General features: G+C 47.7%; 4 protein-coding genes, 1 non-coding gene and 2 pseudogenes across 5 annotated transcripts; all 7 read right to left on the minus strand.

The window, feature by feature from the left end:
* Window positions 1–1,348: 1,348 nt before the first annotated feature.
* Window positions 1,349–2,725, minus strand: LOC140222173 (protein ALP1-like; annotated as a pseudogene).
* Window positions 2,726–4,292: 1,567 nt separating this feature from the next.
* Window positions 4,293–7,944, minus strand: LOC117847831 (uncharacterized). The gene is made up of 3 exons (XM_034729116.2): window positions 6,584–7,944; window positions 5,944–6,051; window positions 4,293–4,648 (listed from the first exon to the last, which is right to left on the minus strand). Exons 1-2 carry the CDS (start codon window positions 7,836–7,838, stop codon window positions 5,966–5,968), a joined length of 1,341 nt encoding a protein of 446 aa, XP_034585007.2. The 5' UTR covers window positions 7,839–7,944; the 3' UTR covers window positions 4,293–4,648; window positions 5,944–5,965.
* A 3,142-nt stretch (window positions 7,945–11,086) lies between these two features.
* On the minus strand, window positions 11,087–12,975 carry LOC117850935 (uncharacterized). Its single transcript, XR_011897683.1, has 2 exons — window positions 11,630–12,975; window positions 11,087–11,172 (listed from the first exon to the last, which is right to left on the minus strand). It is a non-coding gene; the product is annotated as an uncharacterized protein (transcript).
* A 1,952-nt stretch (window positions 12,976–14,927) lies between these two features.
* Window positions 14,928–17,901, minus strand: LOC117847957 (uncharacterized). The gene is made up of 3 exons (XM_034729263.2): window positions 16,680–17,901; window positions 16,303–16,413; window positions 14,928–15,334 (listed from the first exon to the last, which is right to left on the minus strand). The coding sequence occupies exons 1-2, from the start codon at window positions 17,899–17,901 to the stop codon at window positions 16,328–16,330; spliced, it is 1,308 nt and encodes a 435-aa protein (XP_034585154.2). The 3' UTR covers window positions 14,928–15,334; window positions 16,303–16,327.
* Window positions 17,902–18,626: 725 nt separating this feature from the next.
* LOC117850676 (uncharacterized) lies at window positions 18,627–22,054 on the minus strand. Its single transcript, XM_034732535.2, has 3 exons — window positions 20,816–22,054; window positions 20,193–20,316; window positions 18,627–19,135 (listed from the first exon to the last, which is right to left on the minus strand). The coding sequence occupies exons 1-2, from the start codon at window positions 21,915–21,917 to the stop codon at window positions 20,231–20,233; spliced, it is 1,188 nt and encodes a 395-aa protein (XP_034588426.1). The 5' UTR covers window positions 21,918–22,054; the 3' UTR covers window positions 18,627–19,135; window positions 20,193–20,230.
* Window positions 22,055–22,598: 544 nt separating this feature from the next.
* Window positions 22,599–25,836, minus strand: LOC117850677 (selT-like protein). The gene is made up of 4 exons (XM_034732536.2): window positions 25,489–25,836; window positions 25,309–25,379; window positions 23,352–23,667; window positions 22,599–23,008 (listed from the first exon to the last, which is right to left on the minus strand). The coding sequence occupies exons 1-4, from the start codon at window positions 25,726–25,728 to the stop codon at window positions 22,892–22,894; spliced, it is 744 nt and encodes a 247-aa protein (XP_034588427.1). The 5' UTR covers window positions 25,729–25,836; the 3' UTR covers window positions 22,599–22,891.
* A 701-nt stretch (window positions 25,837–26,537) lies between these two features.
* Window positions 26,538–27,946, minus strand: LOC117849087 (magnesium-chelatase subunit ChlI, chloroplastic-like; annotated as a pseudogene).
* Window positions 27,947–27,997: the final 51 nt, after the last annotated feature.

The raw sequence follows: 27,997 nt of genomic DNA on the forward strand, positions 1-27,997 counted from the left end.
ATATGGTCATGCTCTGAATCTGCAAAGTCAGAAGGGGACCCCAAAGGTTCACTATATCCCATGGCAACTTTCCCTGTTGCCAAGCCATTCCCAAAGATCACCTCCATCTGCTGGTAGTTCTCAATGGGCTTGTTCAAATTCAGCATCCTTTGGGTGTGCCTGAAATCCAAACAAGTAACAGATGGTTAGCTTACAACAAGCTGGGTAGCTTACAAAACAGATGAGGTAGTTGAACAAACTTACCTTCACATGGCCCTTGTAGTGCTCATCCTCCAAAGTGATCATGAAGTTGTCATCATCTCATAGTGCACCACTCAGTTCTCTCAGCTTAATCACCCTGACCCACCTCTGTCTCCATTTTCTCAAATGGTTGTAGACCTGGGTCCCTGTGACCTCAGTCCCTGAGAACTCATTGACACCCTTGGCAACTTGGTTCAAGTGCACTTCCTTGAACCCCTTGTCAGTTCTCACACCAGTAGAGATTAGTTGACAGAAGCAGCGAAGCACAAATGCAGATATCACATTGGTCCACCTCATAGCAGTCCTGGGTTGCTGCCTAGCACCACCAACAGCTGCAACCTGGCCTCCAGCAGCTGCGGCAGCCTGGCCAGCAGCTTGAGGTGCAGCCTGGTCACCAGCAGCTGCAGCCTGGGCACCAGCTTGATGGATGGTAGCTTGGGCAACAACCTCAGCAGCCTGAAGTTCCTCCACCAAGTCAAAGTGACCATTCACTTGTGCCATGTCCTAGTAAACATCATTGCATATTGCCCATTGCCTCAGGAAATAGTAAAACATCATTGCATATAGCCCAATACCTCATGTAAGTGAAATAAGCAAACATCATTGCATTATGCCCATTGCCTCATGTAAGTGAAGTAAACAAACATCATTGCATTATGCCCAAAGCCTCATGAAAATAAATAGAATGCACATATCATCATTGCACACTTGTACATTGATTCAAGTTGAATTGGTTGTCTAATATCTCAGAGTGAGAAAGAAATAGGAATAACAGATCATCATAGCATAGGTGTCCAATGCCTCAAAGTGAGAAAGAAACAGGAATAACAGATCATCATAGCATAGGTGTTTAATGCCTCAAGGTGAGAAACAAATAGGAATAACAGATCATCATAGCATAGTTATCCAATACCTCAAAGTGAGAAAGAAACAGTACAAATAGATCATCATAGCATTGTTGTTCAATGTCTGAAGGTACAAAAGGAACAGAAACATTACATCATCACAGCACAGGAGTCCAATGTCTCATGGTAGGAAAAGGAACAAAAACATTACAACAACATAGCAAAGTTGTCCAATGGATTTGCATTACCTCTACTAGCCCACATTAGATTAGCCCATTCATCTCTAACAGTAGCCGAAGCTGCATTGTCATCCACAGGGACCCATGGCCATTAACAGAATTAGGCTCCCATGTGGACTCAAGAGGAATAACCTCATCAGTGCCATGCCCCAGAATCCAATTATGTAAAATGCAACATGCAAGGACCAACTTCACTTGTGTCTTGAATGGATGAAAAGGTTTGTTGTCAATAATGCGGAATCTATTTTTTAAAGCCCCAAAAGCCCTTTCAACCGTAACACGCAGACTAGAATGCCTCAAATTGAATAGCTCCCTTGGATTGGTTGGGTAATTTCTACCACCAAACTCATTAAGATGATATCTAGTACCCCTGTAAGGAGGTAGGAATCCAGGATGACATGCATATCCAACATCTACCACATAGAATTTTCCTAGAAAGATTAGAAACAGGTATTAGTCCTAGTGTCAACTAGTTTGTAACTTGGTTTATGGAACTAATTTAATTCATTACCTTATGGAACCCTTAACCCATCATCTCTCTCTAGTGCATCTGCTAGAATGGTGGCATCATGTGCAGAACCCTCCCAGCCAGCCAACACATAAGTGAATTTCAAGTCAAAGTCCACTGCGGCTAGCACATTTTGAGTTGTATAGTGTTTCCTACCCCTAAATGCTGATTGCATCTTAGCTGGGACTCTAGCATAGATGTGAGTGCCATCTATAACCCCAACACAATCCTACATAAACCCAACAACACTTTATTACATAATTTTTACTCAATTATGCATTATTTGTCTCATATGGATACTATTGTGTTAGCTTGAAATATGGGTACCATCTTGAGCTGTTTGTAATCTTAAGAGGTGTCTCACTTGATGGAGCCTTAATCATCTCATGCCTAAGTTCACCAATTGCATACAACACCTCCTTGAAATGTCTACTTACTGTCTCTACAGATCTCCTCCAACTTTTGTGGATAACTTCAAACCTTTGGTTATGCCCAACAACATGAAGAAACATTGCAAGTTGCTCTTCTACACTGCTATGTATGGTATCTCTAAGCAAGTCCTTGCCCCTAAGCAAATTACATAGCCTAAAGAAAGGGGCTCTTCTCATGCGAAGCATGTTTACACACTCTACATCGTTACAATTATAAATTTTATCCAAGTTTTTTTTTGCCTTTCCTCATCCTAGCACTCATTGGGGCATAACTAATCTGAGGATGTGAGGTTTAAGTCATCGTAAGCCTATTCAGGAAGAATGCATACATGGCAGTCACTAGAGCAGCTGCATGAATAATAAGCATGCGTCTCTTATCTTCAAGAGCCATCTATATGAATAACATGCAAAACAAGGATCACTGACATGGGCAACAATGCTCAGATCAATATATAAACACATCACTGGCATGGAAAATAAGGTTGAGATTAATATATATAACAACCTCACGCTGCTTTTCGCTTCGCTGGGAACGCTGTCGGAGCGGCGTGCGCTGCTCTAGACCATTCCCGTTCTGGGCCCAGATGCAGTGTGACTGTCCACTAGGATTAGTCTAGGAACTGCTCGGGAGCTATGGGTAAAAAGTTGGCACCGTCCTTTGCTCATTTTGAACGCCGCGTTGTGATTGGCTGTTGTACCGGTCCGACGTCACCAGTTTCCCGCCAAAATGCTCAGGCCCTTGGGCTGCTTGGGCTTGGAATCGCGAGTGGACATGGGTTGAGGCCCAATTAACCAGAACAACTGAAGGCGCGGGAGAGTGAATTGAGTTCATGACGCTGCTGTTCCCAAAATCCCAATAGCGTGAATTTAAAAGAAAAAAAACAATGGCGTTCAGGAAAAAAAAACTTAATGCCAAGACTTTTCCCCCAAGCAATGAGCCATGACAGGGCATGTAAATTGCACGAATCGTTAATGAGGCTTGGCATTGATTCTCACAATATGAAGCATGAACCACAGCTAAAAAGGAGCAAAACACTTCATCAAATCAAATTACAAATTTCCCGACAGCAACAAGAAAATCGGGATGTTCCAGTGCCACCCAACATCAGAGAGTTTCTCGAATAAGCTGGTGTCGGCAGAAGAAATCGTAGCTAGTCAGATATGTTCCAGTTCATTATAGAAAAGAATTGACCATACTACAGCAAAAAGACCGACGAGTGAAAGCACGGAGTGCAGTTTTTGAAAAAAAAATCAATAGACATGAAGCATGGACCAAAAAAATGAATTTGCTGCCAATTGGCTCCGCAAGTGGCCAAGGGCTGAAGTTCATGGATGTTTCTTTCTTTACTGCTTGAACAGAAAATAAAAGTCTTAGCTCATATTACAAACAACAAATCCCAACCTTTGAGGTTTGTAAAAAGTATCTACTCCATCCTAAATTGTAGGTCGTTTTAACTTTTCTAATACATGAAATAGCAAAGGTTTGTAAAAAGTACCTACTCCATCCTAAATTGTAGGTCGTTTTAACTTTTCTAATACATGAAATTTGCTATGTACTTAGACATAACGTATATCTAGGTGCATAATAAAAACTATAAACCTAGAAAATCAAAACTACTTACAATTTAAATCAGAGGAAGTAAGAGATGAAGCCACCATGCAAACCAGATCGTAGTGCATTGCACAAGCCTCCAACAACATTTTGGTGAGCTCATGCACATTGGATGCTAAAGTGTTACTACAAAATTGGAGAATACAGCTACTATTCAAGTAGCATGCTTAACTGAAGGGTTTATTTTTGTAAACTAATCTCATCTGCCATGATCTGGAGTACAGATTTCTAAAACAGCGACACCAGCATATCGGTAGTGAAGTGTAACAAGACAAGATTGGTAACATAGCAAAGCAACGAGACGATATTTATTACTCAAGTAACCATCAGCTAGAGATATTAATACGTTGAGACAATCTGATCATATATATGAACATATCTCTTACTGCAGAGGACAAGTAAATAGAGATACCCAGATAAAGTTGCAGCTAAATTGTTAAAAAAAACTAAGCAACCTTTTCATAAGAAATGATCGATATATTGGCTTGCAAGTAAACATAGCACATAATATGTTACTTGCGATGATCTCATAACATGCTAATTTAACATAGTAAATACTGGAGTGCTCTCCATTAGTGTGCTTGCAAAAGCCCCCCCAAAAAAACTGAAATATCTTCCAGGTTTTTCCAAAGAGAAGAAAGTTTTGTAACCACCAACCCCCTAAAACCCCAAACTTCCCCTAGAGTTTCTCCAAAATGAAAGCTTTGGCAGACTATCACAATCAGCTTCCTAATTGATTAAAACAGCGCTATCAGTTGACTTTTCCATGAGACCTGAAAAATAGAATGTGGAATATTACTGATGTGTTTGAATAATCTTATAAAGAGAATAGAGAACGGGTAATATGGGAAACAACAATTTTCTGGTTTTAGCATAAAACCGACTAAACAGTCGCACTATTATAATCTATCTAGTCACTCTGCTAATGTATTGTAGAGGATAATACTATTCATCATGTTCTGTCCATGTTTTAGTTGCAGTCATGATTCTTATTATGAAACAGCAACTTCACCTCAGGCTTGATCAGAAGATGATAATGTTTTAAACAAAAGTAAGACAGTGTCTCCACGTGATACAAGGCCGGGCATCTTTCGGTTTCCTGAATATTATGACTGGCATATTTATGGTTTGCACTTAATCATGTTTGCTGATTCAGAAAATAGAAAAGCGCTTGGATGATATGCCCACCCTTGAACAAAAAGTGAGAATTGTCAGAGGCACTATTCTGTCACTTCTATGGCATGAGTGTAATGGGTGGGAGAGCAGGTGAAAGAATGGGAATAACTAGGCACCCTAATACTAATCCGGGTGGTGACAGCAAAGCACCTCCCCACAACTGAGTTCACCTCAGTTCCTTCGAAGTTGGAATAATAAGCAGCATGCTTCTTTGAAAGTGATCAACCATAATTTGTGTACAGGCCTAACCAATGACAACGACTAGCATAATAGCATAAACAGCCTGGAAACTTAACTTTCACTGTAACACCAACATGGAACTAGAAAATTTTGTATTTTGATGAGGTGTCTATTTAGCCTCTGAGCATGTCCACTTGTGACAAGCCTTGTAACTTTTAATTCCTGTTCACTTCAATGAAGGAAAAGGAGCACAAGCAAACAGAAACTGTATGTTTACATTTTATACTCCATCTCTTTATTGTGGAAAAAATGACAGTATCACTTGTCAAGAAACAGGAAGCAATGTCAACAGCAACTCACAATGACAAATTGACAACAAGACTTTATAGGATAACTATTTACATTTTCATAACTGATAGTTTTTACTGGTGACAAATGCGAGCTTTGTATCAGGTGATAACTTGCAGCTCAAACCACGACCAAGGCTGCACCGATGAAAGGTCTAGAGAAAGAGATGGTTGACAGCTTAAAACCTAAGTAGCCATATTTCAAAAGTGATATGCCACGATCTGAGGTATTAAATTCAGAAATGATTACATGAACATATATGGGTGGCAAAAAGCAATTAGTCACAACTCACAACTAAGGCTTCCTTTACACAGGAAAGAATGGAAACGATGATGAATTAAACAAGAATAGCTGAAGAAAGTACCAAACGAATTAACTTCTCCACCTCAATTCTTCTTGTCTCTGTCTGCACGAACCAGTATGTCTGACAAAGTCTTGCTTCTTGTATTGTCCTTGTTGCTCGAAAGAGTTCCTTCAGTTATAGAACTTGAACAATTATACAACAAAAATAGAAACACGCAATTCTGTACTTTTAATACACTAGTTCAATTGTCAAACAAAAAGAAGGTACATATAACATCCCTATGTCGGATATGCACCTTGTTTACCAAGCAAGAGCAAAACATTCTCATATGAAATGTACTCAAAAGAGAAACACCAGTTAGCCTACTGGCTACTGATACCACATTTCCATTCTGATTTAATTTTGAGGAAGCACTCTGAAAATTTATCCATGATTATACTGCTAATATTCACAGATTATGGGATAGCAGCTTAACACAATTATCTGCCAAGGCCTTAATATGCCTACTTTTTCAGTCTGATGTTTGCACAAAGTAAACATAAGAGATGATCCACAGTACAAATCATACTGCCAGGCTGTACTGGAACATCATGTGAAATTACAAATGAGATGTAAAATGAAAATGTATGGATTTGTGGAATCTAACAATTCTAATACACATAACCACATCCCATGAATCAAACATGTGAAAGATGATTACCTGCAGAAGGGATCCTGCTCGATCTAAGCCACGGTGGGAGCACACATGGTTTAAGGAACAAGGTGCTGGCAACTGCTCCCGGTTCATCTATTAAAGACCCACGGACCAACACCCTGCCCATGTCAACAGCCAAAGCAAGGTTGCCGATTGTGACATACATCAAGCTTGAGTTCAATGGGTCAACAACGCCAATCCGTGGGTAGTGCTCCTCAGGCGGTGGGTCTATTTTCTCCCAGAGTACGCCAAGTGCCATTTGGTGCTCCAGCGTCCAGCTCCTGCCATCTTCATCAAGGACAAATGAGCTGAGCAGGAAAGGCATCTTCTGGGACAGCTCCACATAGCGCAGCCTCCCCTCGCTGACCCCCAAGCGCCGGTACACTCCCTGCACCTCTCGTGCCGCATCATACTCTGCAATGGTGCTGGGCACTGGCAGCACGCTGGCACTCGGAAGCTCGACAAAGCTGAGCTCAGGTCGGTCGCTGAACGGGTCGGCGGAGACGGCACCCCAGCTCAGATCAACCCACCACAGCCGTCCGGCGAAGGCAAGCACCTCGTGGTATATGTCCATCCGCCGCGGGAGCGGAAGCGGGGACGGCAAGCCCACCAGCTTCTCCCACACCCCAGTTTCGGGGAAAAAACGCCGCATGACGAAGCTCCCCTCCTCCGCGTCGCGGTCGTCTCTGAGCTCGGCAACGACGTACCTGTCAGGCGGCCCGTGCCCGTGTGCGGACCGGGTGAGGATGCCGAAGTTGTTGCTGGACGCGGTCTTCTTCGTGCCGTCGATGTCCGGGAGGCGGAGCAGCTGGCCGCTGAGCGGGTTGCAGACGAAGCGCGTCACGTCGGGGTCCAAGTCGAGTCCGATCAACTTGCGGCACCGGCCGCCGGGCGTGTCGACGATGGGAGCCGTGCCGCGGGCATCCGTGAAATCGAGGAGGAGGAGGCCGTCGCCGCTCGTGGCAGAGACCATGCCGCCTTGGAAGGCTACGATGTCGCTGTCGGGGTCGGGGCAGGGCCGTAGATCGACGAGGTGGTCGGGGACGAAGAGGGTGGAGGCGCGGGGGGGGGGGGGGGGGGGGGGGGGGGGGGGGGGGGGGGCGGGGGCGCCAAGCTGGATCGACGTGCCCGGAGCCGGAGATTTGACCAGCTCGGTGCGGTAAATCATCGCCCACGGAGGGTGCGATGCGGCCGTGGAGAGGCCGCGGCGAAGGCGGCCGGAGACGGTGGCGGAGAGGCCAAGGATGCGCCGGAATAGCATCTCGGAGAAGCCAATGCGGCGCTGTGAGCAAGGGGAAAGGGGGAAAAGCGGTGGTGCCTGCCGAGTGCCGAGAGGAGTGGGGTTTTGCGATTGATAGGCCTGAAGGCTCTGGAACTGTTCGCGAGGACCGAGGAGAAAATAGCGTGGAACTGTTCCACCAGCTGACGTAGGAGGCGTTCCAGCTACTTATTTTTTTTAGCACACTCACATCAAATGTTTATATACTAATTAGAAGTATTAAACGTAAACTATTTACAAAACTTATTGCACGTATGGAGGCTAAACGGCGAGATAAATCTATTAAGCTTAATTAGTTCATAATTTGACAATATGCTGCTACAGTAAACATTTGCTAATGATGGATTAATTAGGCTTAATAAATTCGTCTTTCCGTCTAGCCTCCCTCTATGCAATTAGTTTTATAATTAACTCATATTTAGTCCTCCTAATTAATCTTCGAATATTCGATGTGACATGGACTAAACTTTAGCTCGAGGAACCAAACACCTTCGTAGTCTACTCCTGCGTTGGACCCCGGAGGCAGCCTACGCAATCTATGAACACACTAAGGCCTTGTTTGTTTATTTAGAAGTTCGTATCACATTGGATATTTAGATACTAAATTAGGAGTATTAAACATAGACTAATTATAAAACTAATTGCACAAATGGAGACTAATTTGCGAGACGAATCTATTAAGCCTAATTAGTCCATGATTTGACAATATGGTGCTACAGTAAACATGTGCTAATGATGGATTAATTAAGCTTAATAGATTCATCTCGAGAATTAGCCTCCATATGTGTAGTTAGTTTTATAATTAGCTCATATTTGATCCTCCTAATTAGCCTCCGAATATTCGATGTGACATGAATTTTAGTCTAGATTAAAGATCTAAACACCCCCTAAGGGTTTGTTTGGCAGAGCTCTGACTCCAGCTAAAACGGTTCTAGCTCTAGCTCCTTCGGTGAACCGACTTCTTTATTGGAGTTGAAGTCGTTTTGAAAATCGTCTAGCAAAACAGCTTCTCCTGTTTTTCATTAATGGATGAAAGATGTCAAATGTCCAATTTACCCTTTCCTTTTCTCTTCAATATATAGTATGATTTCATATGAGTAAGAATGATTAATGAATATACTTGTATACCGATTCATGATTTCTTTTTTCCTTTGTCTTTTCACATATTTTTTTCCATCCTTATCCGCCCTCTCCCTTGCCCACTCATTTTCTTTCTCATCCATTCGCAACAGGCCAACAGCCCCTCGGGTCCCTTCTCCTCACCGGCCTTTTTCTGGGCCTGTTGCTCCCCACCGCCCCTTCCCAGCCTACTGCTCCAACGCCATTGATGCTCCTCCGTGCTGATGCTCCTTTATCGCTGATGCTTTGCCGTTGCTGCTGCCCGTGCCTGTCGGCTGTCGTTGCTACTGCTTGCCCGAGTCCTAGAGGAGCCGCGGGCGACATGGCTATGGCCGCGCTGGCGCCGGCCGAAGCAGGACTAGAGGGCCCACGCGCCTGTGCCGGCTTCCGTCACTACTCCAAGCCTGCACAGGGAGCATGGGACTTGGGTGGTAATTCATGTGTGATTTTGATGAATATAGAGGTAGTTTCGTATTCACTGATGTGAGGTGGAGGAAACGGGAGGAGCTGCTTTTTGCTCCTTCTGCGCAGTTCATTTTCCTTCCGTGCAGTTCATTTTTCAAACGGCTCCAGCCCGACTTCTTCCCTGAAGCTGTTTTATCTTTGTGTATTTGGTAGAGCTCCGGATGGAACCAACAGTGGAGCCATTTTTGAGCCTTGCCAGAGGGGCTCTAACATCTAGCCGGTGAAAATTTTACTGCCCTCCTTCCTACAGAAGGAGGTTCATTTTGAACGCCACGTTGTGATTGGTTGATCTACTGCTCCACGTCACCATTTTCCCGCCAAAATGTTTAGGCCCTGTGCTGCTTGGGCTTGGGAAGTCATCGGTGGGATATGGGCTACCACCCACTAAATCGCAAGGCCCAACTGCAATCCAATTCAATAATCGGACTCTCTCTCGCCTCCCCCAAAATCTTCTGATAATTTTTCCAGACTAGCCTTTAGAGACAAAAAAAAAAGGCTAATGCAAAAGACATAACTTTTCCAGGTGTTGACAGCATGCAAACTGCACGAATCACACAGCCAAAAGGTGTCAATGTCAACTGTCAAACACATCAACATATTACAAGTTTCCCTACATCAACCAGACAATCACACCCGGAATGCTATGTTAACAGACAGCTCTGAATCTTCCCAAAAAACAGCATCAAACGACAGAGCTTTTACCAGATTCCTGCCAAGTGGGGGCTCTTACAATCTGCTGCATTTGGAGAACCCGAAGCTCAAACTCACCTCGTGCCTCTCTGTTCGGTTGGTTTAAAAGTTCAGGTGTTCAAAAAACCTCAAACTTCAGCCTTCAGCAAACGTTTCCACCAAAATGAGAATTCCCCTCGCAGAAAGAAAGAAAGAAAACTTCCTAACCCATCAAAAGCTCAGAGCAGATTTCGCCTGTAAAATTCCATAATCCTGGAAAGCAAATCGTAAACATTAGGGACGTCTCATTGATCATGCAAAGGGAAAGAGAGTGAGTGATATGACAAAGAACTGATTTTTCTTGGTTCACTACTAACAAAGGCGAACAGAAATAAAAGTAAGCCCCGTATACCTATTTGCATTCCTAATAGAAATGAGCATTGCACATTCACTTTCTATAAACCATTTCTTTGTTCTGGCAGAACACAGGACAACTTGCACAAGAAACAGGAAGCAATATAGACAAAAGCTAAAGATGCTAGCAAGATTATAGGCTCTATTCCAAATTTTCATACTTGACAAATTTCAATTCGGTGGACCAATATGCTGCTGTTATTAAGTCATAAATAACAGAACTTCAAATCACAATAGCTAATCTGTAGAGCAGCTGATACAAGGTCTAGAGTAAAACACGAAAGAGATAATTGTTAGCATGCTCCTGCACAGTGAATTCTAAACTGCTACTACAAGGCTAGTCACTGATTGCGCCGAAACTGAAGTAGCCATTTGGTCGAACTAGTGCGCCCTAATTTGCCGTACAACTTTACGAATGAAGATACAACCATATGTAAGCAGCAAAAATTGAGAATTCAATTATTCATAAATATGATCTCATTAACACAGGAAAAAATGAAATAGATGATGAATTAAACAAGAATAGAAAAAGAAAGTATCAAATGACGCTGAGCCTCTGCACCTCAATTTTTCTTGCACCTATCTACACGAACTAATATGTCCGACAAAGTCTTGCTTTTGAAATTTGACTTGGTGCTTGCATGAGTTCCTACATGGAGGGAGTATAGCAATCAACGAGAAATATAAGTAGAAGATTCTCAAATTTAACAACTATCCCATGAGAATTGAAGTAAAAGATTAGCATATCGAATGCAAGAGCACAGCCTCCTCATATCTTAACATACTCAAAAAGACAAACCATGTTTCTACTTTGTCTCGCATTTGAGAAGACATTTTTTCCTTTACTTTCTTGCAGTCTTCCCACATTGGATTAGCAGAGATCAGTATACCACAAGTCACAGAGCACACTTATCTACAAACATAATCAAATGGCTTTGCATGTTGACTAAAATTAGAGTATTTCAGGCACTTCGACATTAAAATTACTTTTTTTTGCGAGATCTGACATGTCTTATCTAAATTTCCAGATTAGAACCACAAATTGTACACTTGGAGGACCTACCTAAAAGGAAATATTTAGATTACAACACGAGAAAGACGTTCACCTGCAGAAGGGATCAGGGTAGATCCAAGCCACGGTGGAAGAATGCATGGTGTAGGAAACTGGAGAAATGTGGAAGTCGACATGCACCACCACGTATCAGCGAACAACCAAGTACCTTACCCCTGTCCATGTCTACAGAGATAGCATAGCTGCCGATTGTGAGAATCATGATGCTTGCATTGAGTGGATCGATAACGCCAATACAGGGTGCGTCCTCCTCCTGCCCTGGGTGTCCTCCATCCGCCCAGTCCCTGAGTCTGTTGAGTGCCAACCAGTGCTCCAGCGTCCAGCAGCTGCCGTGGTCTTCAGGGGCAAAGGAACTGAGCACAAAAGGCTTCTTCTGGGACACCTCGGCGTAACGCATCCTCCCGTCGCTGACACCCATGAGGCGGCACGTCCCCAATTTCGGCAGCCCCTGCTCGGGCTCCGTCACGCTGCCCCTCGGCAGCTCGACAAAGCGGAGCTCTGGTCTGTCGCTGAATGGATCGACGGAGACGGTACCCCAGGTCACGTCGATCCACCACAGCCGGCCGGCGAAGGCCACCACGTCGTGGTTGATGACCATCTGCCGCGCGAGCGGGAGCGGGGACGGCAAACCCACCAGCTTGTCCCATTCCCCAGTTTGCGAGAGAAACCGCCGCATGACGAAGCTCCCCACCACCCGTCGAGCCAAGCGACGGCGTACCTGTCGGGCGGCCCGTTCGGGCTTTCTGATTGGGTGAGGATGCCGAGATATTGGCATTCGGAGGTCTTCTTCGTGCCGTCGATGTCGGGGAGGCGGAGCAGCTGGCCGCTGAGGGGGTTGCAGACGAAGCGCGTCCTGTCGGGGTCCGTGTCGAAGCCAATGAGCCGGCGCGCCCGAGCGGTGCCGACCCTGCCGACGATAGGAGCCGTGGCGCGGGCGTCCATGAAGTCGAGGAGGAGGAGGCCGTCGCCGCTCGCGGCGCGGACGCCGCCGCCGACGAGGGGCATGATGTCGCTGTTGGGGTCGGGACGGGGCCGCGGGTCGATGAGGTGCTCGGGGACGCGGAGGCGGGAGGGGCACGGGGGCTCGGCGAGCTGGAACGACGCGCGCAGCGCCGGCGACCTGACCAGCTCCTCCATGTCGTAGATCATCGCCCACGGAGGGCGCGAGGCGGCCGGACGCGGCGGCGGAGAGAGAGCGGCGGAGCAGGAGCCGCATTCTGGCGGAGGCCGGTGGTGGGAAGGGAAGGGGAGATGAGGGGTTGGCCGGTGGGCGGAGACGGGGAGGGCGAGAGGCGTTCCCTGCCGGAGAAGGCGAGGAGCCGAGGAGTGGGTGGGCTGGTGCACGAGGACTTGGTTCACGTGGAGGCGTGGAGGTGACATAGGTGGCAGAGGGCAAAGGGCTATCCGTCCGTGGGCGTGGTCTACTGGTGCTAGGTCTTGTGCATCGTTTGGGTTTTCAAATTGCGAGGCCCGGTGCACGAAGACTACGCTCGCGCAGGCGCAGCTCCGATGACGCAGGCAAGCAGAGAGGAGGAGGAAAACACGAAGCGGAGCGGGCTGGACTGGCTGGTTCCACCGTGGTGTACCAGAGGGTCACAGACGAGACGAGGCGGGACGGGACGGAGCGAGTCACGCCTTTGATTTGAAGATAAATGGGAGGTGAATATCCCTTCCTTAATATCGATAACTTGTCCATCCAAAATGAGCGGACGGGGTCATCCCACGTCGCGCCCGTCTCACTCCATTCTCCTCTATCGTCGAGCGAGACTGGCAAGCGTTAAAGCGGGTGGGCTGCGAATGGAGAGGGCGAGAGATGAAGCTAGAAGACCGGCGAGGCGGAGCACCAGCGGAGCTCGGGCGAGACTGGTAGAGCTCCTCCATGGTAGACCGGCAGCCACCGGCAGAGCTCGGGCGAGCCACCAGCGCGGGTCAGCTCCGTCGCGGCCGGTGGCGGGGTGAGCTCAGGCGGCAGCGGAGGGGGCAAGCTTACCCGGCGGGGAGGCGTAGGAGGCAGCCACATGAAGAAGAGATAAGGCTAGGCTGACGGAAGAAGAGATAAGACCAGGCCAACAGAAGAAGAGATAAGATCAGGCCAACAGAAGAAGGTCGTGTAGGGAAGAAGTAAAAAGGAGGATGACATGCGGGTCCCACAACTGACAAGTAGGTCCATACAAAATTGTACCGAACGGTGTGAAATGAGCATCCATACCATCATTTTCGATCCCTAGTAAAAAAAACTAGGAAAATCCATCCCTCTCAATCAAATACGAAATAGGACAGTCTAGATGGGACCATCCCATCCCATATCGTCTCCGAACTGAACACAGGCTCTCGGAATCTACATGTCAGGGCATTAACCTGCCTTTGACGACGTGTCTTGTGCTATCGTTTCCTGCATAAGGCAAAACTGTTTCTTTTTCACCTAAACAAACTGTTTTTTTCCTGCTGAAGGCAAAACTGTTTCTTTTTCACCTAAACAAACTGTTTTTTTTTTACCGAGGATATTCCTATCTGAAATAGGTTATAGGTACATGGATGATACTGATGATGATAAAATAGCATTGAATTTATGCAAGTTTATAATTGACGGAAAAGCTTATGTTTTTTACTGATGAACAAAACGATATATGGGAAACGGATACGGTAGACTCCACCAAGTTTCATCGGCAACGGATGGGATCATGGGAGCGTGGAGAAGATTTTTTTTTAAAAAAAAAGGTGACAGTAAACTTCAACGGTTATATTACTTATCGAGAAATAATTCAAATGCTTTTAGAAAACAATTCAAAATATACTCTTTCTGATTAGTTAGTTTGTTCTAGATATCATTTATATATGAAAACGGATAGAGTATACTATAAGTTCATTCTATATTTTTCAGGGCAACTACGGGCGGCTGCCACCAACCAGACACTAGTTTCCCGCCAAAGTGTTCTAGTACTTGGGCCTGAGATGCCACAAGCGGCCATGGGCTATCATCCATTCACACAATCACACCGTCGAGGCCCTTTTGAGTTAACCAAAACGTCGACGATTGTGCAGCCATCAGACATTTATCAAATTTCTCACGAGTACAAGTGGAAGAGGGTCCGCTGTCCGCTCAAGTGGCCATTTTCAGACTACGTATATACGCACAAAGTGCTCCTGAATATATGCTGAGAAACTGAGAAGGAAAAAAGGTACAGTGAACAACCAAGCAAGATGAAGTACTGCTACAAACGAAAGCAAACGTTGTTCGGGTATGCATATCAACTCAAAAGTGACTCGATTGAAAAGAAACCTGACTTGGCGGTCATTTTCCACTTCATGGATATCGTTTTAGCCCTCTGATCAACAGCAAGCAAAAAATATATTGAGGAGGTATCTCCAGAAATTGAGTAAACAGAGGTGCACAAGCACAAATTAGATTTCTGGCGCCATTTTCATGGGAAAACTTGAGCCCACTGGCTTGCAAGGAACACAACATGGACAGTGTCACTGTTACGTGATGGCAGTTATATGCTGATTGAACTGAGTCATCTGGATACGCGTGCAAGCAAAGCTCCCCGCTCGCTCAAAAAAGAAGAGCTCCATAAAACCAAAACCTCTTCCAAACTTTCTGAAATAAGACAAATAGCTAAACTGCTAGGGCCAATAGACCCCACTTCTCCAGAGTTTCCCCAGTTGAGAGTTCTGCAAGCTACCATCCATCACCTTCCTAGTTCGTTAAAACACCTCTGTCAGTTGATTTCTACGGAACCTGGATCAAATAGGAAATATTAATCATCTGAAGAGAAAATAACGACAGTCCATGTAGCCCTTTTATTCATGCAAATGGAAAGATACCATGTTTATGCTTTATCCATGCCTTGATTAAGTACACCACATGATCCTTGTTATCAAATAGCAAGCCTCATTTCAGGCTTGATGTGTAGGTGATATGATTTTAGGTTCTAGGACAAAAGAAAGGCAGTGGCTCATCATGATGGCATGGCTAGCATCCTTTAACCTCTTACACATTATTGTGTTCTATATATAGAATTCCTAGTTTTCACTTAACCATGTCTGATGATTCAATATATTCACAAACAAACAGAAATACTAGCAGTCTTGCACAAGCCCATGTACTTCTTTGTGCTTTTTTTTTAAAAAAAAAGCAATGCACGTTATGCTTACTTTCTTTCAATTTCTTGATCCATAAAACAGCAAAAAAAAGATCACTTCTGAAGAAACAGGAATATCTTAATTAATTGCTCATAATATTATACTCGCTTTACATTAAAAAAAAATTATACATACAGGAGACAAATAAATCACAACGATGACCCACCAAACATTTTAAGGGCTCTATACATAGTTGGTATATTTTCTTTGCCCAGTTTGGAGTTTTTAATAATTTATGCAATGATGTTCGTATAATAACTATAATCTGAAAGACTCGAAAGTAGAATATGATGGTGATAATGTTTAGTGTATTCTACCCTCAAAATGTAGTGCCTAAAGTGCCACTACAACACCTAACAAAAGCAATTGTTGTTCAAGTTCACGCTTAACCAAAATAGCCATTTTATAAACTGATCACTCATGATTCGGAATATGCACTTCAATAATGATGGTATGAAGTCATGAACACAAACAGGCAGTGAACAGTAACTAGTCACCAAGCAGTATCCTTGAGATGAAAAGGAATGAATATGACAATAATTGAGAGACAGATTCAGGGAGTACCAAGTAACCCGTTCGATGTTTCATTTCAATTCTTCTTGACCCTGTCTACACGAACTAAAATGTCCGATAAACTCTTGCTTTTAACATTGTCCTTGTTCCTCGAAAGCGTTCCTTCAATCATATATAGAAGGACTTGAATAATTTTATTACTACATAAAAATAAATGGAAGTATACAGTTCCCTATGCTGCATATAATAGTTGAAGTGACAAATAAAACTGATACATTTGAACAGAAGGATAATCAATTAATTTTACTACAGAACAAAATGATACTGCTATGCACAAGCCTTCAACTAGCAAGATGCAAAATTAAAAGGCATTATTGTAGCATAAGAATATCTATGTACCAAACATGAATCATGTGAAAGACAATAACCTGCAGAGGGGATCTGGCTTGATTGAAGCCACTGTGGGAGCACACACGGTTTAAGGAGCTCAAACTCCGCTCGGCGGTGATCATCTTCACCTATCAGCGTGCACCCAAGCGAATTCCACGTGCCCATGTCCAAGGAGAGACACTGCTTGCCAACTGTTAGATGCATGACGCTTGCGTTCAGTGGGTCAACAACAGCAATCTGCGGCTTGTTCTTACACAGGTCTTCATGCGGCCATAGTCGGCGTAGTGCCACCCGGTGCTCCAGCGTCCAGCAGCTGCCGTCGTCGTCAAGAGCAAACGAGCTGAGCAGGAAAGGCTCTTCCTGTGACACCTCTGCATAGCGCATCCTCCCTTCGCTGACGCCCATGCGCCGGTACCTGCACAAGTCCCGTCGCTTCTTACAGTCCGCGTGCTCTGTGACGCTGCCTTTGGGCAGCTCGACAAAACGGAGCTCCGGCCGGTCGCTGAACGGGTCGACGGAGAGTGCGCCGCGGGCCACGTCGACCCACCACAGCCGGCCGGCGAAGGCCACCACCTCTTGGGCTATGTACATGTCCATCGGGCGCGCGAGCTGGAGTGGGGACGGCAAACCCACCATCTTGTCCCATTTTCCTGTTTGCGAGAGAAACCGTCGCAGGACGAAGCTCCGGTCCTGGCCATTGCTGAGCACAGCGACGGCGTACTTGTCAGGTGGCTGATCCGGGAGCTCGGATTGGGTCAGGATGCCAATGTCCGAGTACCACAATGTCTTCGTCGTGCCGTCGATGTCCGGAAGGCGGACCAGCTGGCCATTGAAGGGGTTGCAGACGAAGCGCGTGACTTCGGGTTCCTCGGCGACTTCAGTCAGCATCCGTCCCCGGATGCCGCCGGGCATGACGACTCCGGGGACGACGGGGGCCGTGGCGGGGAAATCATAGAAGGTGAGGAGGAGGAGGCCGTCGCCGCTCGCGGCACTGACGATACCGGCGAAGGCCGCGTATATGGTGTCACCTGGGGGGTCGAGGTCGCGCGGCGGGCGGACGAGGTGGGCGGGGACGACAAGGCGGGAGGCGCACGGGGGCTCGGCGAGCCGGAGCGACGCGCGCGGACCCGGCGCCGGCATGTTCAGCGCCGCGGCATGCTGGACCATGGCCCACGGAGGGCGCCAGGAGGCAGCGGAGAATCCGCGGCGGAGGCGGCCGGAGGCGGCGGCGGAGAGGCCAAGGAGGCGCCGGAGCGGCATCTCTGAGGAGCCGCCGCGGCGCTGCGCTTGGGGGCTGCGGTGGTGGGTGGGTGGGGCGGTGGGCTCTGGGCTGGGTGCGTCGCGAGAAGGGGAATTTTGCAATTGCAATGCGAAAGACGGTGGCGTCCGTGGAGGCGTCTGCAGCGTGGGCTTGTTCCACTAGGTGGTGTACGCCTGTTTTCTTCTGGGTCCAGGAGGAGGCGTCTGCAGCGTGGGCTTGTTCCACTAGGTGGTGTACGCCTGTTTTCTTCTGGGTCCAGGAGCAGTACTATGGTCTAGTGAGATAAGTCTAGAAACCGATTTAATCGGCGACAGCTACTGGGGAAAAAGTTCACCACCTTTTTGCCACGTTGCTAGCCTGCCATTGGCTGTTCTCTACTTCCGCTCCCGTCACCAGTTTCCCGCCAAAATGGTCTGTTAACTGGGCTATTTAGGCCTGGGCCCTTAGGAACCACGGCTTAGGGCCCAACTGAATCCCTCCAGTTTTTCTTTTTTTTTTCGCACAAATTCGTACATTCCTCAAATACCTTTTCAATGCGACGAGAAGCGAGCGAGTTAAAAAGCGACGCGTGCAAAAAATCACACTACCGAAGCTGTCAAGGTACTTAGTACGCTAACAAATTACAAATCTCCAAGAAGTCCTTAGCTGATCACGGTGTCCCCTACGGCCCTACCGCCCTACCATTCCACTTTCATAAGTTCATCACCTCGTATAACAGTATAGTCACCCACACGGTCTTTCACAATTACACAAGCCGTGCATCCGGAAAGTTGTGCTTACAAGCTGCGAGCGCGGCTTGCAATAGAGATCAACATCAAAGTTACCATCCAAAGAACGAGTAACCAGAGATGCCTAAATAAGATTCCTGGCAAGTCATAGAACTATGCATCGGCATTTTTCATTTGAAACGATGCGGGTGCTATCTTGCGGTGAATACATCATCTCATCAATATGTTCTCTCAAAAACAAAACACACATCATCAATAGTCTTGTGATGACCAGTTACATGCTGACTGAACTCACTCGTTCTACTGCAATTGCAATGTTCCTAGTTCTAATATGCGTGCAACTAAAAGCCCCACCCCACAGAAAAGCGCAAACAAACAAAGACCAATTCGTGACTTCTCCCAAAATTGGACAAAATATATAGGTAAACTACGAGGGTTCTGCAAGCTACCATCCATCAGCTTGCCGATTCGTTAGAACGCCCAGTCCAGTTGATTTTGTCGAAACCTGAATCAGATGGGAGACATTAGGACACGTTTGAATATCATATGAAGATAATGAGTGGTGTGGAAAAAAATAGAATTTATTTCATTCAGCGTAAACACAAGTAGTAGACAGGAAGCTGTGATAGTGCATCTAGTCCCTTGACTTGTGAAAAAAAAAAATAAAGATAGCATGTTTCTGTTTCACTTATGCCAGATTCAGAAGAAGATTCCACCATGATCCTTGTTATGAAATAGCAAGCTGTCTTAGGCTTGATCAGTTGCTCATAATATTGTAGGAAAGGGATTACAGTGGCTCATCATGATGATACATACAGCTCATAAACACAACTTATAGCTGGCATTTTATCGTTTTTGCTGGTTTCAGTATAATGTATAAACAGAAACGCTGTCATAACCCCAAATGCCTATTTGTATATATTTTTTTAAAAAAATATACATGGTGTGCTTACTTTCCGTGTCCTGTGATCACGTGGCTACTTACAAGTTACAACAGGATCACGTGGCAAGGAACAGGAAGTAATACAGTTTAGTTCAGTTCCATCAAAAGATACAATTTATTTCAGTGTTGCTCTTCAATATTTGTCCAGAGTATTCTAGGAGACAATAAACCATAAAAATGACAACACTACACATCTTTTAGGCTTTAATAGTTTCATGCTTTGTTACTTGCTTTATCATTGACCCAATTTGAAGTTCCTACTGTTTCACCCCCCAAAAAGTTGAAATTTTGAACAACTATAACATGCACAGCTGCTGTAAAGTAGGGAGTTAAACATGATACTGATAAACTCTAGTGTTCTCTACCCTAAGTATAAATTTATACTTCGCTCCTGCACATTGAATCCCAATAAACATTACAAGATTGCAGGAAAAAAAATATTCCTCAACTGCTTAACTGATATGTGATAGCCAGTTTCTGGCCTGTTATGATTCGGAGTATGCATTTTAGAAACGATGACATGAACACAAAACACATATAGGCAGTGAAAGGTAAGAAGCCACAAAAGCATTATTTGGAAACGAAATGAAATAGATAACAGATTGAACATAGGAGTTACCTTAAGAACAAACCAAGTGATTAGTTTGCTTCTGCACCTCAATTCTTCTTGTCTCTGTCTACACGGACCAATACGTCTGATAAAGTCTTGCTTTTGGCATCAGTATTGGTGCTTGAAAAAGTTCCTTTAATTGAGAGATTTGACAAATTAGACCACAAAAAAATATATTTTTCTACATTGCATGTTATAGTTGAAGACTTCAACTGCCAAACCAAACAAAGAGATTGAGCAAGAGCATATCATTCTCATATCGAACATTCTAAAAGGAGATATACACCCTTACTAATACCGTGGTTTCTGATTATGTAAATTTAGCTTAGTTTGCTCGAAATATGTAATTCACATTCATCTAGAAACAGAGTCGGATGGCGAATAGACTATGCACATTGACTGCAATTTAAATGGATTTCATGCACTAGACAATAAGCATTTCTTTTTTTTCAATATCCAACATGCCAGATTACAACAATAATTCTACCCTTTGAGAACTTGTAAGTAATTGACATCGGAGAGTTTAAGGACATGCGAAATGAAGAGTACGGATCTGACAACTCTAATGTACATAAACAAACCTCATGTATCAAGCATACATCTTAGAAGATAACAAGTGAAAAGACCAGTACCTGCAGAAGGGATCCGGCTTGATCCAAGCCATGGGGGGAGCACACATGGTAGGCCTGTACCTTCACCTCTCACCGAACACGCAAGCATCTTACCCCTGTCCATGTCTACCGAGAACGCCTGTTTGGCGACTGTGAGATGCATGACGCTTGCGTTCAGTGGGTCAACAGCGCCGATCTGTGGCGTGTCCTCCCCTGACAAGTGATCTCCATGCGGGAAGACTCGGCTAAGCGCCACCCGGTGCTCCAGCGTCCAGCCGCTGTCATCATCATCAAGGGCAAAGGAACTGAGCATGAAAGGCTTCTCCCGGGACACCTCGGCGTAGCGCAGCCTCCCCTCGCTGACCCCCATGTGGCGGTACCTGCTCTGTACCCGCTGGTCCTCCCAACCCTCCACGGGCTCTGTCACGCTGCCCGTCGGCAGCTCGATGAAGCGGAGGTCCGGTTGGTCGCTGAACGGGTCGGAGGAGACGACGCCCCAGCTCACATCGACCCACCAGAGCCGGCCGGCCAAGGCCAGCACCTCGCGGTCTATATTCATCCGCCGCGCGAGCGGGAGCGGGGACGGCAATCCCACCAGCTTCTCCCACTCCCCCGTTTGCGAGAGAAACCGCCGCATGACGAACCTCCCCTCCTGCCCGTCGCGGTCCTCGCTGAGCACGGCGACAGCGTACCTGTCAGGCGGCCGGTCCGGGCGTTCAGATTGGGTGAGGATGCCCATCTCCGAGAACCTCGCCGTCTTCTTCGTGCCGTCGATATCCGGGAGGCGGAACATCTGGCCACTGAGGGGGTTGCAGACGAATCGCCTCATGTCGACGTCCAGGTCGACGCCAGTCAGCTTGCGCTCCTGAGTGCCGCCGTGCGTGGCGACGATGGGGGCGGTGCCGCTTATATCCATGAAGGCGAGGAGGAGGAGGCCGTCGCCGCTCGAGGTTTTGAGGACGCCGCCGTAGATTATGGTTACGTCTTCGCCGCGGGGGTCGCGGCTGGGCGGGTCGGCGAGGTGGGCGGGGATGATGAGGTGGGAGAGGCACGGGGGCTCGGCGAACCGGAGCGACGCGCGCGGCGCCGTCGATTCTGCCAGCCTCGCGAGCGGATGCATCATAGCCCACGCAGGGCGCGAGGCGGACGAGGAGAAGCCGCGGCGGAGGCGGCCGGAGACGGAGGCGGAGAGGCCAAGGATGCGCCGGAGCGGCACCTCGGAGAAGCGGGCGAGCGGCGCTAGGCGTTGTGCTTGGCTTCTGCGAGAAGGGGATTTGCGGCTGTGATTGGGAAGGCCCGGTGCATGGACACGGTGCGCGCAAGCGCAGCTCGAGCGGCGTCGGCAGCGTGGGGTAGTTCCACCGGGTGATGTAGGCCGATCTTCCTCTGGGCCCAGACGCAGTCGCTATGGTCTATTGAGGTTGGTCTAGGGACAGCTTTGGGAGCGGCTGGCTGGGAGGGGAAAGTTTGCCACCCTTTTGCTCACAAGACGACGAAGAAGTGATTTCGATTTTGAACGACCTGCCCAGCAGACCATTGAGTGTTCCACGACTTCTCCACATCGCCGGTTTCCCGCCGAAATGACCTAGTCCTGGGCTGCTTGGGCCTAGTGAGGTCTTACCAATCACTTGCGGCCCAACTGCATCAGTGAAGGCCTCCGGCAGCGCACTTTACCATTTCGCTAATGTAAAATTAACGGGCTTTCTAACCAAGTAACGCAAACACGTTATCATTTCCGGCTTTGCGTCTGATCGAACTATCGAAGCCAATCAGCACACTTTATCCATGCGAACACAAGTGATCATACGCGATGCATGAAAAGGTCACACTCCAGCATATTACAAATGTCCCAGAAGTTATCAGGCGATCATAATGCCCCCCAACATTCCAGCGGCATATGTATGTTTCATAACGGTTGATCATCGTGTGTCAGGTACTCAGGCGACCCATTATAGCCATACATCCGGAAGTTGTGTTTACAGAAAAGCTGTGCAGCTTCAATAGATCAACAACTGAATTCTGAAAGTTACCGTCTACTCAATACCTAAATAGCAACAGACGAAAATGTGGCATTCTGAGCTTTGATTTCTGGGATCATCAAGTAAATGTTTTCCCCAGATTCCTCCCAAATGGCGACTCGGGCAATCTGCTGCCGATGAGATCACGCAGCTCAAACTCACTTGGGAACCTCTGCTCAGTCAATTTTGAGAATACCTGAAAATCAGCAGTAGTTTTGGTAAAAGAAACAACAATGAGGTTTAATATCACTATACTTACTCTAGTCAAACACGCAAATCAAGCATATTCCTACAAAAGGGTGTTCTCTAGAAAGCGAAAGGATGGATAGGGAAGAAAATGAGGAAAACAGACATTCTAGAGCTTCAACGCTCTACCCATTGCGTACATGACCAACAAGAAATAACTGAATCCAGATATAACTCTGATGGGAGTAAAGTAATCCTAAAAGTTGGCCCAATTCATTGTTTCATACTAGCAAGCACATCGGGCTGTAGAAATGCAATCCACAAGTCAACAGAAAGGAAAACGGAAGGCATACCAGCTCTCCATTGCAGTAAACTTCAAAGGCGCCGGAGCTTTGTAGGAAGGACTGAGCAAAATTGCCAAATAGCCATATTGTCGCCATAGTTCCAAATCTATTGGCACGTAGCGAGTAGTACCATGGAGGTGGAACCATTCCAAGTCTGGGGAAAATCTGGTCACCAGCCATTATTGTTGCAACGGCTCCAACTTGAACAATTGGGATAGCTTTGCTAAGTACACGCTTGGGGAAGGGTGGAGGATAATTATGCAAGATAACATGGATGCCAGGAAATGAGGTTTCCAGCATGCGCTTCATGGTCATTGCAGTTCCTCTACAATATTGATAAAAAAAAATCAGCATAACATGTAGATGTAAAGTGTGGGTTCAACATGTTGAACCAAATATATATTTTTTACTGCTTCTTTCTGTTTCTGCTAAAAATAGTGAATTAACTAGTTGTTCTTTAGTTACAGAAGTCCTACATCCATATCACAATATAATAATTAAGAGCTACTAGAAGAATTAGTTCTGCACTGCCATATAATGACTCATGTTTAAAATGATACGATTTGATTAGCATGATTCCTTTCACTGCTTATTAAATAGCCCTCCTAAACAAAAGTTAGATAATGATATAATAATTAAGAGCTACTAGAATAATTAGTTCTGCACTGCCATATAATGACTCATGTTTAAAATGATATGATTTGATTAGCATGATTCTTTTCATTGCTTATTAAATAGCCCTCCTAAACAAAAATTAGATAATGAGCTAGCAACAGTACGCGATTACGCGGTCAAAATAACATAGGTCAGAGGCGTTCTGGTCTGGAGGAACAGTAATAGCTCAGTTGTTTGAAAATTTAAGTGAGGCACCAGCAGCCATGCCATACATTAGATTAGGTTTTCTTCCTATGAGAACAAAAGGTCAGTTTCTGATGCATTTCATGTAAAATTGGACACATGTTCAGGAAACAGCCTCTATTTCACCTCCACTCACCATCCTAAAACACTACTCTTATTATGCATGACCAGCCCAAAAATTTTCCATGGCAACTATTGCTTAACCCAATCTGCTGGGCAACAAAATTTCAAAGCCAACTATTGCCTCCACTGCTAAAATCACACTTTCGTAGAATTCATTTTCAACATGGGGAAATTTCCTCAAGTTCCACTAGGGTAGCATGATCCTTTTATAGTGGTCAAGGTCCTTGACCAGATAGGAGACAACTGACAACATAACAGTTCCGATGCTGCAGAGTTATACAGATGAAAAATGCAAGAACGCTGCTGGCATATGCAGATTGCAGAACAAGCCAGCTTTTAATGAGACTTTAGTTTGCTACTTTCCATGATTACCAAACTTTGTAGCATTGAAATTGAGTGGTGCTTGTCTAATTATCAACTCTCCTACTCTCAATCAATGACAATTGACACCATGACCTTACAGGCTTACGCTGATAATCTGGCTTGCCAAATCATCAAGCCTTGCAAAATCACAGGCACAATTTTCCTATCAACTGAATTTGATCCATATACCTTTAAAAACAACAAAGTAAAGCATATAAGATCAGTTGGACTGTTGGAAGAATTATCAAGTGGATAGCCCATGCTATCAAAGCATCATGAAGACATGGTTTTAATAAATTGACTTCGTATTAAGTCACAAAATGAGTAACTGTTGTGTGTAATACCATAATAGTAAGTTAGTAACTATCTATAAATGCATGACAGTCACATATCCATCATCCACTTGTGGTAGTGGTGAATTGGAGCACCAAATAACTACCATCATGCAAGACAAATTGCTCACCGTATGATCATTTACAGCCAGACGCAACATTCCAATGCTCACTGCGCTCTACATCAACTCTACGCTCAAGTTCATCCGATACGCACGCAACAAATAACCTTGGCAATTGAGCAAGCAACCACCAGTAACCCCAAGACACAGTGGACGGACTGGGCTCACCTGTAGGAGCAGGAGGCGCAGAACTGCAGCTCGACTGTAGCGCCGAATCCAGCCCCATCGACGCGTGGCTCCTGCAACCGCATCGAAACAACACATCAGTTCGCCATCCAGATCGGAGATCGGTCGCAATTCGAGCGCAGAGAGTACTCTGGGCACGGGCAGGTAGGGTTCATGACCTACCTGTATGGCTGCCGCGGCGGGGTCGGGGTGGTGATGGTGGTGCGGCGGGTGTGGGTGGTGGTGCGGCGGGTGGGGATGGGGATGGTGCGGAGGGTGCGGGTGGTGGTGGGGCGGATGGGGGTGATGGTGGTGGTGAGGGGGGTGGCGGAGGTGGGGAGGCGGCGGTGCGAAGATGTGGGTGAGGTCCGAGAAGAAGAGCAGGGCCGGGAGGCCGACGAGGAGGAGCTGCGCGCGGTCCATAGCGCCGGCGCCGGGGTGGACGGCTTCGGCCTTCGGTTGCTTGCTCGCTGCCTTCGCGTCTCCGGTCTCCGGCCCTTTCCAAGACGCGGGGTTGTGTGGGGACTGAGGGGAGAGGGATAGACCACAGACCAGGGAGGAAGGCAGGAAACCTCCCGTGTCGCACTGCCAGGTGGGCTCGCCGAATCCAACCGGCAACTTGGGTCCCAGCCGTCAGTGGAGTTCGAAAGGCCGGGCATCTTTGGTGGTGGAGGCTGCTGGGGCGTCGCGTCGGGCTCTCGCGAATGGGGACGGGCGCGATTCGTCGTCGTGTCGAGAATTTTTTTTATTTTACCATTTTGCAAAATAAGGGCCTGTTTGGGAGCACTCCACTTTAGAAAAACCAGCTCCACTCCACCAGCTCCACACTTTCCTAGCTCCACTCCACCAACTCCAAAAAAACATAGAGCTGCTGCACGTGTTTGGCTAATGGCAGTGCTTCAGCTCCAAAAATACGAGCACTTGTTGTGAATGTTCTATTTTACCCTTTGTAAACGGATCCACATGTCATACTCTTCTATTTTCTCCTCTCTTCTTCCTCTCTCTCCTCTCCTCTTCTCTTCTTCCCACGGACGCCACGACGGTAGGCACCTGGCAAGGAACTCGCCCCCGGCCGGCCACGCCACCGCCGCGGGGGAGCTCGCCCCGGCCGCGCCGCCGCCGCGGGGGAGCTCGCCCCGGCTGGCCCGCGCCCCGGCCGGCCACGCCCCCGCCGCAGAGATATTGAGGCAAACAAACCTACATTCCTCAGCTCATAACATGCATTCCAGATGGAACAGAATGGATTCTACATTATGATGCTAGAAGCACAAAATTGATATCCAGATAACACTGTTACAGCAGGACAGAAGCCTGCTGCCAGAATTTGTGACTAAGGAACATTTACCTCAAAGATAATCTAGCTAAAGACTTCGTAAAACTTCTCAATGACAAGCAAACCCGAGTCAATGGATTCAAGGGGATCCTTCCGGAGCCGATGCCTCAAGCAGTTTGGAATGACAGTAGCAATATCCTCCACTGTGACCTTGTCCCTTCCTTTCAATGAGGTCATGGTCGATCTGCACGGCACCAAGGTTAGACCGAGCGGATGAGATCTGGTCCTGGAGCTTCTCCTGCTCCTCTTTGTAGGAGTCACGGAACGCCTTCGGGTCTCTGTCAAAGCGAGCCCTCTCTTCCACGATTTTCACCCTCAGCTCTGCGTCCCTGACGGTACCAACCTGCGCATGAATCCCGAACCTGTCCAGCAGCTGCGGCCGGAGCTCCCCTTCCTCCGGGTTACCGGAGCCGATGAGGATGAACCGGGCAGGGTGGGAAATGGAGATACCCTCACTCTCCACCGTGTTCCACCCCGACGCGGCAGAGTCCGGCAGCACATCCACGAGATGGTCATCCAACAGATTGACCTCGTCTACGTAGAGTATCCCCCTGTTGGCCTTGGCGAGCAGGCCCGGCTCGAAGGCCTTGACGCCCTCGGTGAGCGCCTTCTCGATGTCGATGGTGCCGCAGACGCGGTCCTCGGTGGCGCCGAGGGGCAGGTCGACCATGGTGATCTTGGCGGTGGTGACGGGGAGTCCGGTGTCCCCCTGGAGGACCCGCTCGCGGACCTCGGGGCCCATGACCTCCGGGTCGTCCGGGTCGGAGTTGAAGGGGTCGCCGACTCGCCCCGGCTGGCCCGCGCCCCGGCCGGCCACGCCCCCGCCGCGGGGGAGCTCGCCCCGGCCGCGCCGCCGCCGCCGCGGGGGAGCTCGCCCCGGCCGCGCCGCCGCCGCGGGGAGCTCGCCCCGGCTGGCCCGCGCCCCGGCCGGCCACGCCCCCGCCGCGGGGGAGCTCGCCCCGGCCGGCCACGCCGCCGCCGCGGGGGAGCTCGCCCCGGCCGCGCCGCCGCCGCGGGGAGCTCGCCCCGGCTGGCCCGCGCCCCGGCCGGCCACGCCGCCGCCGCGGGGGAGCTCGCCCCGGCCGCGCCGCCGCCACGGGGAGCTCACCCCGGCTGGCCCGCGCCTCGGCCGCGCCGCCGCCGCGGGGGAGCTCGCCCCCGGCCGGCCTCCGCCCCGGCCGCGCCGCCGCCGCGGGGGAGCTCGCCCCCGGCCGGCCTCCGCCCCGGCCGCGCCCGCCGCGGGGGGAGCTCGCCCCCGGCCGGACGCCCCTGCCGACCTGCGCCCCATGGGAGAGGAAATGAAGATGACGGAGGATATAGAAAAAAGAACCCGAACCGGTAACCTGTGTAACCAGTGGC

This window comes from Setaria viridis, chromosome 3, assembly GCF_005286985.2.
Source record: "Setaria viridis chromosome 3, Setaria_viridis_v4.0, whole genome shotgun sequence".
Lineage (NCBI taxonomy): Eukaryota > Viridiplantae > Streptophyta > Magnoliopsida > Poales > Poaceae > Setaria > Setaria viridis.

Excerpts from the sequence above, each read along its gene's own strand:
- LOC117847831 (XM_034729116.2), bottom strand. The coding sequence starts at position 7,838 with ATGCTATTCCGGCGCATCCTTGGCCTCTCCGCCACCGTCTCCGGCCGC. Across the intron at positions 6,052-6,583 it reads GAGCAGGATCCCTTCTGCAG|GAACTCTTTCGAGCAACAAG; the intron begins GTAATCATCTTT and ends CTATAACTGAAG.
- LOC117847957 (XM_034729263.2), bottom strand. The coding sequence starts at position 17,901 with ATGCCGCTCCGGCGCCTCCTTGGCCTCTCCGCCGCCGCCTCCGGCCGC. Across the intron at positions 16,414-16,679 it reads AAGCCAGATCCCCTCTGCAG|GAACGCTTTCGAGGAACAAG; the intron begins GTTATTGTCTTT and ends ATATGATTGAAG.
- LOC117850676 (XM_034732535.2), bottom strand. The coding sequence starts at position 21,917 with ATGATGCATCCGCTCGCGAGGCTGGCAGAATCGACGGCGCCGCGCGCG. Across the intron at positions 20,317-20,815 it reads AAGCCGGATCCCTTCTGCAG|GAACTTTTTCAAGCACCAAT; the intron begins GTACTGGTCTTT and ends TCTCAATTAAAG.
- LOC117850677 (XM_034732536.2), bottom strand. The coding sequence starts at position 25,728 with ATGGACCGCGCGCAGCTCCTCCTCGTCGGCCTCCCGGCCCTGCTCTTC. Across the intron at positions 25,380-25,488 it reads CCGCCGCGGCAGCCATACAG|GAGCCACGCGTCGATGGGGC; the intron begins GTAGGTCATGAA and ends ATGCGGTTGCAG. Across the intron at positions 23,668-25,308 it reads TGCGCCTCCTGCTCCTACAG|AGGAACTGCAATGACCATGA; the intron begins GTGAGCCCAGTC and ends TCAATATTGTAG.